The sequence below is a fragment of the Poecilia formosa genome, unplaced genomic scaffold (genome assembly GCF_000485575.1).
Source record: "Poecilia formosa unplaced genomic scaffold, Poecilia_formosa-5.1.2 Scaffold27, whole genome shotgun sequence".
In the NCBI taxonomy this organism is placed as follows: Eukaryota; Metazoa; Chordata; class Actinopteri; order Cyprinodontiformes; family Poeciliidae; genus Poecilia; species Poecilia formosa.
The window spans coordinates 148,760-160,637 of NW_006799966.1; the positions used below are offsets into that span (position 1 = coordinate 148,760).

General features: G+C 36.7%; 1 protein-coding gene across 5 annotated transcripts in view; it reads right to left on the minus strand.

The window, feature by feature from the left end:
* Positions 1–3,044: 3,044 nt before the first annotated feature.
* cacnb2b (calcium channel, voltage-dependent, beta 2b) overlaps positions 3,045–11,878 on the minus strand; it is a 30,063-nt gene continuing 21,229 nt past the window's right edge. For 3 of the 5 annotated variants that reach the window (XM_016669795.1, XM_016669797.1, XM_007548514.2), the window contains exons 5-14: positions 11,589–11,650; positions 11,466–11,491; positions 10,678–10,758; positions 9,872–9,930; positions 9,660–9,769; positions 8,415–8,423; positions 7,406–7,557; positions 7,186–7,281; positions 6,592–6,765; positions 3,045–5,779 (exon numbers count right to left, since the gene is read on the minus strand). In XM_016669795.1, coding sequence (XP_016525281.1) covers positions 5,084–5,779; positions 6,592–6,765; positions 7,186–7,281; positions 7,406–7,557; positions 8,415–8,423; positions 9,660–9,769; positions 9,872–9,930; positions 10,678–10,758; positions 11,466–11,491; positions 11,589–11,650 — 1,465 coding nt within the window. In that variant the 3' untranslated portion in view covers positions 3,045–5,083. The remainder of the gene's footprint in view (positions 5,780–6,591; positions 6,766–7,185; positions 7,282–7,405; positions 7,558–8,414; positions 8,424–9,659; positions 9,770–9,871; positions 9,931–10,677; positions 10,759–11,465; positions 11,492–11,588; positions 11,651–11,878) is intronic. The other 2 variants (XM_016669796.1, XM_016669799.1) reach the window with 1 other exon arrangement.

Consider the following 11,878-nt stretch of genomic DNA (forward strand, 5'->3'; position numbering starts at 1 on the left):
GAGGGATTTATATAGAAGGAATGTGATCTTAAATATGTCTGAATGACTTTATTTTTTTTTTGTTTGACTATAATTTTATTGATGAATTAGATCTGTTTTGTAAATTGCCTTAAAATGACATTTGTTTGAAATGGGATTTATATGAATAAAACAAAATGAATGAAATGGAATTGATTTAATTTGTGAATTCAATGGCAAGAAGGGTCAATGTGCTATAATTTGGGTGGGAAATGTTTCACAAATCATCAGTAATTATTCTGTTTTGATAATATAATATTCAAGTTCTAATATCTCTATTTCAACCTGGAAAGACTCGCAACCAAAGAGCAGCAATTAGACAGTTTTGCTTGACATGGATTCCAGCTCTAGCTTCCTCCTTCCTCATGTTGATGTTGGGCAAAACACTGAACTCAAAGTTGTTTGAGGCAGAGGAGCTCTTTTTTTTCCACATATTAACTGTCTCCTAGTATACTGTTTTAACAAACATATAAAAATATATGTCTATATAAAATATAGATGGGTTTTGATCTAAAACAAGTAAGGCGTAACAATGAAGAAGCTGGTTTCCAAAGTGTGCCAGGGCGGCTTTGCTCTACAGAAATTATATCTGGAGATGGTAGCTAAATTGCATGAATGACTATAAACGTAAGTTTGGATCTGACGTCAGAATAGACAGGATGCATAAATAAATATGAACCTTCATCCATCTGGGTTATTTGCATGAGTGTCTGTGTGTGCTAGTTCATCACCTGGGATAACAAGACGTTTCAAATGTGAAAAGAGACCAAGCATGCATCACCCCGTGGAGGCAAGAAGCAGGTAGCCTTGAAATGAATCACAAAGAAGTTCTGCACAAATTCTTTCAGATTGTTTTGGTGACCCCGATGTACCCTCTCAAAATGTTAATAACTTTGCTTTTCTTTGAAAATAATCATTGTTTTGTTCCTTTTTTGTTTCATTTTATTTTTTGTTTGTGTTTGTGCATTACAGTCGCTCTTGCCGAGGTTTAATTTCAAAGTGTTTCTTGGACAACACGACACACTTTGAATGTGAACTTGAAGTATTAACTGAATCAAATGAGGAAATCAGAAACTGGATTTGAGAAATTAAAAATGACGGTCAGCATTCTGAAGACTTCCTTTTTGCAAGACTTGCAAAAAGGAAGGATTTTAGGTAACTCAGGAACAGTGATTTGATTTACTATTAAATTGTGCTGTGCACATTAAACCAGTTTGACTCACTTCCTGTTTTTTTGGATTTCTTACGTGAGATACAAAAAAAGAGAAATTGTGAAAAGCTTGAAATCTCCAAAATCTGAAGGTATCAGGGTTACAGCACCAAGGTTTGCTTTGGATGCTTTGCTGCAAAAAAAGGTGGTTCACTTCACAAAATACTGTAGATCATATCATGAGGAAATATTGAAGTGACTTCTCAAGCCACGAGGTAAGAAATAAAAGCTTGGACACAAATCATTCTACCAAATAGCCAGTGACCTGGACCACATACTGGCTGAAGGAGATCAGAGTCAATATGTCCTGCTTGTGAAACCATGGTTGCCTGTTCTTTTACAGTATCCACATAACATGTGAACAAGCAATTTTGCCAGTGTTCATTTTACTCAGTTATACATGAATTATTCAGTATAACTGTAATTTTTGTAGAATTGTTTATTATCCTATTTCCTCTTCAGTGTTACCACCACAGGCGTCACCCTCACCTCGTAAGTAATGCGATAAATATGGCAAAAAAAAGAAAGAAAAAAAAGCCATTCCTCATTATGTTCCTTATAATGTGATCTTTAAATCTCTGCAGGTGTTTTATTAGCTTCTCAAGATCACAGCCGCATACTCTTACCAATTTTTCTCGTTGCTGGGGCTGCAGTGGGAGCAGGCATTGTGTTTGCTCTCTTCAAGAAGTCCAGGCATCACTTACCAATTACTCGGAGGTTAGCCACTTATGACAACCCACTCTTCAGCAACAGTAGGTTGGATTTGGTTGACAATAGAAATCTAGAGGAGAACGCAGCTTAAGAGAGCACTCAGACCTGTGATATCTTTATAACTATAAAAAAAAAAATACTGATGAAAAAATTCCGTTTAGGTTACGTTCTTCCATAACTTTATTCATTTATTCGATGAAATCATCTGAATGGCTGGGAAAAAATGCAGGACATTTTGTGTAAAGTGACCCAAAATATATGGAAGTAAAGTGTTGGTATAAATTTTCTTTTTCTCTGTATGCTCTAGTCTGAAAACAAGTTTAAGTATAAGTTCAATATTCTTGATGTCAACTTATTGGCATCTGTTCTGCACTAGTAGCACGCTGTGTTTGCTAGTTCATAAATAATTTTTTTTGTCAGATTGTGTTCATATTTGTCCAATAAATTGTAGCAGAAGTATTCAGCCAAAATATTGCAATGGTAATACAGCTGTTCCAAGGAGTGAAAATCACTTCAGTAGTTGTCAACTACACTGAACTAGCCGCTGAGTTTGCAAATTTAATTTTGGTTTAACAAAAACAAAAAAATATTAATTAGTCAAAATTACTTTAGGCCTCTAGCTCTCCTTGAAATTTGCACACCGACTAGTCTAGCCAAAGCATTTAGTGACTATAAGGACCTACAATATTCACTATTTGACTCGTTTAAGTTTTTGCGAACATAGTAATTTAGTATGCTAAAAATGTTGGGCTTTTTTAACTTAGTGTTTTTTTTTTTTAACATAGTAACTTTATCATCTCACTAGTGAGCAAATGTTAACCTAATGAAACATAATCAAAGATTAGTAAGCGAAATGGCAACTGAAATCAAAGGTATTGAATAATCACACACTCAGCTTGCCGTACTTGTTTGTACGTCTTCTTCCTCGCTCTGGTGCAATGGAGTGGGTAGGGGTGTAGTCCAAGCCTCCAAGCTGCCAAACCTCCAGTATCTTAAACATCAGTGAGTGTTCAAGCAATTTTGTCTTTATTGTCCTTAAATATTAGAATAAACCAAAACTCAATTTACACAGTAAAATGTCACACAAGGGCTCCTGTCCTTAAAATGAAATGTCAGACAGCATATAATATATTTTAATGATTTTTAACAATAGAATACATATCTGTCAAAATGAACTTTTGAATGCTGTACAAAATTATATAAACAAAATAAATCTACAAAGGAATAATCAGTCTTGTTAACTCGATGCAGTCATACTCATTAGGTCTACAGTACTGAGTAGTGTAACAGACTCTCAAGTCCTCCCTTCATTTAAATAGCAAGGCAATTATGAAGTATGTACAAATGCATAGATTGTATTCAAGCAACATGTTTTATCACAACTAAATGCATAGATTATCCTGCATACACTGAGTGTGACCACAAGATTAGTCATGCTTCCAGACAGACCAAATGCAAGACGGCAAACAGGTTCAGACTTTTCCAAAAGTAGAGCAGAAAATGTGTTTATATTAAAATTATATGTACTATATTTAGGTTTTAGTGCTTAAAGTAAAATAAAGCAATAGCGTTCTGAGACTAATTAAAGTGCAAATGTGAAGAAAAAATTGTAATGGGGGAAGACACATAAAGTGGTTTCCTGAATGTGTAATTGAAATATTCAGAAAGAAATTGGTTTTTTTTTTTTTGTACAATGTTGAAATTTTGATTTGCAAAATTTTAAATGACTTTACTTTAAACCCAATCCAAGCTAAAGATGAAATTCAAATATCTGCTACACAGAAACTAATGAGCAATTAGAACTTTGTTAGCTAAACCTTTCTATAAATGATTAGCTGTTTCCAGTTAATTCTTTAAGTTCTCTTCATGTTTGTGGTTTTGATTTAGGAGGAAATTAATGATTTTTGTAATTTTTTGATGACTGATAAATGTATTGCCTAGTGTTGATGATATAAACTTGTAAAAGGTATGTGCATTGTTTATCATATTTGATCAATATGTAAAGAAGAATTGACAATAAAAATGGAATACAAAAAGAACTGTTTTGTCATTTTCAATCATGTTAAAATTGTACTGAACAAAACTTTATTTTGTCCAGATAAGCATAAAAAATAAAAAGAACCTCAAGTAACGTAAATGAGGATAAACGTGTCTAATTTCTGTTTTGTAAAGGCTAAAAAATAAATGCATATGGGGTTATTCAGCAGGGTTGCACTGAAATTGCTTATAGGTACAGATTTTTGCACATTATTTGCTCCAGGTGTCAGCACTTTCTCTGCATCTAATTTATAAAGCAAACAGCACTGATTATGTCACAGTGCAAAGATGCCCGTCGACAATGGTAGGTTTAATACAGAAAAAAAAAAAATCTGCACAACCCAAATGTTACCTTTAGCCACAAACACAGCAGGCACATAATGTGAAAGAGAAAAAGACAGACTTTTGTATTACAGAGCTTGAAGGATCATCTTTTTCACCTCATCAAAAGGGAAAAAATTTAGGGATGGCAATTTTGAAATATCTATTCCATGTTAATAACCTGCACAACTGCAGATGCAGAGGGACAACCGTGAGACTGAAACAAAGATTGCTAGATTTTATGTAGCGTTTTGAACATGTATTTGAAGATTACAGAAATCATATGAAAAGTCAGGCACTCCTGAGTCAATGAAAGGTTCCATCTATGCCCTCATTTTATAAAGGCTGCAGTGCATTTTTCTTTTTTCTTTGTCTCCTCCAAATTTGATGTAGAATTCTTACCAGAATTCATGAGATGTTAAATGTTTCTCAGTAACTATTTGTGGTAAAATCCAATGATTTTAAATTGCAAAAACTGAAATAAATATTGGAAATACTTCCTACAAATGCATGCAGACCTTGAAATGTTGCAGAGACTTGTAATCTGCTTGGCAACACAGTTTGAGAAGCAAATCCCCCTTTGAGGGCGTGAATTAGAATTTGTAGTTTGCTTCTATTTTTGTAGAAGATCAAGTGAATCAGGCTGTGTGGAGAGAACGCTGCAGTGTTAAAGAGTAATAAACAGTATGAAAGAATACATTACCTTCAAAAGTGACTATTTCACCTATGAGTGCATTATAAAATGGGCAGCATAAAACTGTGCATCCGCTTGGGAGTAGAAACATATCAGTCATCCATGTAAGAATCTTTGTGCCACTGACGTGCGTCTCTGTCTCTGATTCGATCCCGATCGCTCTCCCTGTCCTTGTATCTGTCTCTGTCCCGATCTCTGCCCTGGTGGTGGTAGTTGTGATGGTTGTGTGCAGGATAGAGGTCTGCATGGTGTGTCCGTGTTGGGATGTGCTGGTGATGCCTCTGATGCCGGTTGCGTTCGTTGTGCTCCTGCTCATACCCTTCCCTGTCATGCAGCTGGCCACGATGGCGTTGGTGATGATGGTGATGATGGTGGTGGTGGTTGCTACTGTGGTGGTGATGGTTATGACCCCGGTGGTTGTAGTGCATCTCCTCCTCATCGCCCTCCACCACCACTTCCTCCACCTCGTCCTCCCTCTCCTCATGCAGGGGTCTCCTTGGAGGCCTCTGGCTGTAATCTCTGCCTGACTTTACATTCACGCCACCAGATATTTGGCTGTGCTGGGCGTGGCTGTGGTGCTCCATCCGGCGGTGGTGGTGGTGGTGATGGTGGTGGGTGTGCTGCGGTCTTTTTTGTTCTGTCCTCAGAAGTCGCTCCTCTTCTTCCTGTCTTTGGCCTTCTTCAACTCTGTCCTCCTGATCCGGGGCGGGCGGGGTCTCCTTGTCTAGGTGGTTGTCACGGGAACCCTTCCTCTTGGAGGCAGCTGGCTTCTTACTCTTCTGCTCATCCTTAAAGGAAAAGGACCAGATGGACATAATTTAACTAGTCACACAATACAATTGAGTAACTTGCAAATCCAAATCACAGAGAGAATGTGGAGAGATCAATGTGAACAATGAAAACAATGTGAGGAAGATGGGTGACACATTTTCAAAATGACAAGATGGATAATTTTCATTTTCAGCTTAAATGTAAACGTTGACCTGGATTTCTTCTGGATTTGTTTAAAAGAAGAGACATTCTTTTGAGAACATGTTTAAACTATAATTAAATCCTCACATGCGTAGAAAACCGAGACTTTCAGTTGCTTCCATTCACTAATAGTTTATGTAACCACTGGTCAGCTCACTAAGATAATATATTCTGGTGTTGTGGTTGTCATTATGTGGGTAGATTTTTAAAATATTTTTTTTTCTATCAAGCAGTCATCTAACTATAATAGGCTACAGATTACAGACATTACATAAAACCATGTAATTAAGGTTCTACATTTTCCCCATAACTAAAAAATGATTACAGTAATATTTCAATATCTCTCACTCACCAGTTGTTGGCCTATTTCATTTCTTCTTCAACTTTGCATAGTAGTAGGATGAGAAGACATGAAATTAAAATGTTAGGTGGATTGGTGGAAACACAGACAGATGAAGCAAAAATAATGCTACAAAAAAAATCTAAAGCTTCTCTAAATTTAAACAAATATCTGTACACATCACACGAATGAGATGAAGTTTGATGAGATGAGGTGACAGGAACATTTTAAATAGTATTTTATATATTTCAGTATGTTTTCACAGTATAGTCTGTGTGTTTTAGGCACCGGTGCTGTCGCTGGAGAGGCAGGCAATGTGTTCTCAGCCAGCTGTGCTACAAGTGCATTTGAAGGCTCCATCTCTGGTGGATGCGTTGCTCTCCAGTAAGATTCAAGGTAATCGGCGATGTGCTCACAGGCGTCAGTAAGCTGGTTCTCGTCTAATATGACATCAAACATTTCCTACAGGCAACAGAAGGTGAGAAAGGATTAGAACAAAATGTGAACACCAGGATGGATTGGAGAGCATAGTAAATGTGTGTTAGGATGTTTAATGCAAGAGTAAGTTTATGGAAAACTATAGTTGTACTGTGTGTCAACACAACTATATATCACCCAGGAAAAATAAATATTGCAATGTATAGAACTTCACTGGTGGCCAAGTAAGGTGGGATGTAAGACTGATAAAGAAAACAAACAGCATCTCTTATTTTACTGCATGTTAAAGCTACTTGGCATTGATTTTAACAAAGTGTCAAACTTGGTTTTGGAGAAGATAAAAAAATGATTTGACATCAACACATGGCATTAACCAGTTTTTCATTTCTTGAACAGAATAGAAGGAGTTGTAGTTTTTAACAATTTCCAGCAGATGGCGCTCACCGGTGGACACTGGGCCAGCTTGTCTGCTGCCACAAGCTGAACGTTAAGATGTTTGGTTTGAGATTTTCCTCTTGTCTTGATGAGTCTCGTCAGGACCTACACAACACAAAATACAACACAAATAAAAAAAAATGTAAATATAGTATTTCTTTTCACAAATGCAGGGCAAAAAAGGTGTACAGATTTAGAGAAATCCGTACACCTGACTGATAAAACCTACTTTTGGTGAAGATATCTTCACATAAACAAGAATTGGAGCCAGCGAAGTCTTGGACACTTGCAGTGGGTGGTTAATTGTGTCTGCATCCAAAACCACTAGCTGCATGCTCCGGGCCAGCTCAAATATTCGCTCCACCTCCCCTTGGATCTGGGCTGCAGAAACACAAAACGTAAGCTTGCAACTCTAAGACAACATAAAATATACATGATGCAACAAGATCTCACTGGAAACCTCTAAATATGATAGTACACATATTGAGGCTGGCAATAGTAGGAATGTTCTAGATCTTTATAACTCTGTTCTCATATTTTATCTTATTCTATACTGTTAAATAAAAACTGTTGCAGTAACTTTAAACAATTCAATAATAATAATAAATGTAAAAAGTTGCCTTACTTTTAAATAAATGCTAATTTGCTGTGAAGATTATTTATTTTAGATTTAAATCTTTTAACACAGTCTGCAAAAAATGTTCTGCTTTACTTGAACTTGCAAACAACTAACAAACAAAGCAAATGACAATTGACATCAGAAATAAAAAGCATGTAAAAAAAAAAAAAAAAAAAAACATGTTCTACACAACAAAAGAAAATAAGACCTTGGCAGCTCTCACATAAAGCCTTGCACTAAAATATTGTGTTTTTTGTTATTATTATATGTATTATTTCTTCCCACCACAAAGGTAGATGCGTCAAGATTTCTTCAACTCATGGCAGGAGTAATATTAAAACTTGTCCACTAGAGGGAGAGCGGGAAAGGACATCAAGTTTTAGTCCTAAAACATATCCGACAACCCACTCACACAAAAGCACTTCAATGCACTTTAGCTATATATTTCAAAGCTGCACAGGATGAAGTCAGTTTTTGTGTACATGTACTATAAATGAAGCACAGAGAAGTGAGAGGGTAGCAGCAGCTGATACAAGCATGAGGCAAATGAGAGGAAGAACAGAAAGGAGGTGGAGCTGTCAACAACACAAGGAGAACCAGTGCTTTCAGTCGTACGTACCGGCAGCATCTGGGATGAGACGGCAATGAGAGAGACAAGAGAAAAGCAAGTAAATCTTATCCCTGCTCTTGTTTTAACTGATTTCCTCCTCCTCTATTGAAATGGGTAGAAAGGATCACAGGGTAGACAGGGAGATGGTTGTGACTATTCTATGGTATAATGTCACAAGGTAAAAAAGGAAAAAACAAAAACAAAAAACATCTGCCTGGTTTGAACAAGATGAAATTTCTAAAAACTGGGAAGTTTTCCAACTGACAAACTGCTGTAGTTTAAATTTCTGACTAAGATTTTCCTGGTTCTGATAGAAATATATGAGAATAAGCAAAGAATAGCAGCTGCAGATCCGTCGACGCGCCGCTGTTAGGTCTGATTGGCGAACACCATCCTTTTAGCGATGGGGGTTTGTTATGAACATTCACAGTAAATATATCTTATGGCATGGTGAAAACAACTAACTATTGTTTCATACATTATTTATTACATCCACTATGTCTGGGAGATAAAAGCGAATAACGTTTCTCTTAAGTCATTTGCTTCTCAAAGCAGGAACATGCAAGCTAAAAGCTGCTGAGCAAGAAACAAGAAAAAGCATCAGAGGTCTCAAAGCTCTGAGGATCAGTCAGATTAAGAACCCACTCAATCCACTCAAACCGAAGTCAGCCTGATCTGTGGAGGCTACAGGCTAGTTATTGACTATGGTGTAAGTGGCAAAGCAGCTTTCACGAGACATTCTGTAAAAGCAAAGTCACAAAAAGTCTATCTCTATCTCAGCATCACAAAGCCGTGACTCATTTGAAGTTTGGGTTACTTGGGTCCTCTGAAACATCCTTGAGATAACCCACATCTTTGAGATAACAGTACAACTACTCAACAGCGAAGAACACCCATCATGGTTCCAGATTTAGGATCTGTTTGATTTAACTTTGTGGCAACTCTGTATATTAAAGGCAAAAATTGAGCAGCAACAGAAGCCAAAAGACAAAAATAGCTCTGACACATTCACTTCAAACTAATTTAGACAGAATGAGAAAAAAACTTAATTAGGACTTTAAAAATGTGGGGGATGCCACAAGGGAAGTCAAGTTTTCCAGAAAGCAATTATATGAACTTGTTTTGGAACTGATTTAGTTGTCTTTTCCATGAGTGAAGCTATTAGAGTTGTGTTTTATACATGCATTCCTATTAAAATGAAAGAATTCCCAAGGATAATTAGTGCTCTGCACTGCTGGATGATAAACTACAGACCTAAATTAGAGCGCGTGTTGGACCGGTCCATTAAGGCCTTCTTGCCAGGGTTGTTGAGGATGGAGCGTTTAGCCAGCGAGATGTCAGCCGTCACCCTTGTAATAGTGATTCTGAAGAGAATACAAGAGAACAAGCATTATTTCACAACTTTCTTATTAAGTTATACTGTGCATAAAAACAGGTTTGACAAAGACAATTAAAGAAGAACTTACCTTCCTTCAAATCTGTGTTTTAGAAAGTCAAATAGTGCTTTTTGCATCATGTCAGTAACCTAGAATTACAAAGAAAAATAATAATTCAGCTTGATGGCTTGTTATTGTCTGTGCCATACTGACTCGCTTGGCTATTAGCTGCTACTATTAATTTACAAACTACTTGCAATAATCATTAACTGTGCTCTCTCTTTGTTTGTCTTTGTTTAGAACATAGACTTGACCTGGGTCGCTTTCCTGAATGGAGCTATTTATAGAGCTTTGCATCTATCTTTGTATAATCATTCTTATTCTGTTCCATAGACCCGACCTGACGTGTCCTTTTGTGTTTAGCTGAATCTCCTAATTGGATGTCATCATTGACAAAGCTTTAATGAATTCCTTTGTGTTTTTGCTTCTCCTCCCACACTTTCAGAAAGGTGCTCCAGAGCCAGTGTTTCCTCTTTTACTTAGCCTGTTTCTGCTGGATGGATTCCTACTAGACAGAAGATGCTCCTCTGCAATACCGGCAAAAGCTTGTTCATATTGAAAGATGGATCTCTAGGCAATTGACTGGGCTTTCTTAGACAGTTAACTTTTTACTAATAGGAATGAAGAAATTTACTTTTTTATTTTGTCATTTAATTATTTTTTTAGATTGAACTGGACTGTGCATACTAGAATCTAAATCTGACTACATGATGAGATGTAATTGGAAAAATCTGGATTTATTTCATTATCTACTATGAATTAATCCTGTTTGTCTTCAGGTGACAATTGTTATGAATTTTTGCTATAATTATTGAGTTGAATCAGAAGAATCTCACCTCTAAGCCCTTTAATGATGGTCCCATCAGAACCACTGGTCGCATTGTTGGCACAACATCATACATGGCCACCTGTTCCCCCTGTAGACACGAACACATCGTATGGTTTCCATGAAATACATCCACTTTGTTATTGTTGTAAGAAAGTTGCATTTTCTCTCAAAAGCCTGAGTTTGTGTTTTAAATAAGCAGGGAAAACAATACATCCAACATTATTTTGACATTCAATTGTGTTTTCTGTAAAAAAGAAAAAGTAACTGAACATTTAATGATCTCAACAATCTGAAAATTTCAAGTTGTGCTTTGGGTTTGCCGTACAAAGAACATCTGTTGCATTGTAATGTTGAATTTTCTTGTTCCTCTACCAAACAAGCTCTAATGTGTCCAAGATCTGAACTAAGATGTTTAATAAGCAAACTGGTTGGTGATGCAGTTGAAACATGTCGGCCCTTTGCCAACAGAACCACCAAACATTTTGTTTCTAGTCTTTTATTCATGACGTTACACTACATCTATTTTCATTGTAACTAAACATGAATCCCGTTTGGGAACTGAATACTTTTATACTTCAAATAAAGTATTTAATATGTATGTATTAAGACATCGAATCATCATTAACAATCCTTATTGAATGGATCCAGGCATTTCTAGAAAGAAATCTATGTTTCTTTTAGAAATACCCGGTTTATTTGAACGGTGCCTAAAGTCCTCAAATCTGATGTGTAACGACTGTGAAGCAAAACTTTTGTTGTTCCACAAAAGTTACACAATTTAGCTTTGTCACTTACCGGTTTCTTTTTCACCTGCTGATTGGCTGCTCACACAGAAAAAAAGAAGCCATGTTAACTTGATTATCATTACGGATAGATTTTACCCATATGCATCTAGTCTCATTCGGTGCACAAACTGACCTTGTGAAGGAGGAGTGTATTTCTTTGAGTTCATGTCTTGAGATGCTTGAGCTGCTGCTTTGCTGAAACACAAAATGAGTTATTAATTATCTCACAGAGGTTTAGGGTTACGGTCACAGCTTTACTTATAAAGGTCTACTGTCAGTGCTCAATGGGTGCGGGGCGGGTTGCACCCGAGGTTGGTCACCAGTCCATCACACGGCCACACAGAGACACCCAGCACAAACAACTGTTTATATGCACACACACACACACACACGCACACACACACACACACACACACACACACA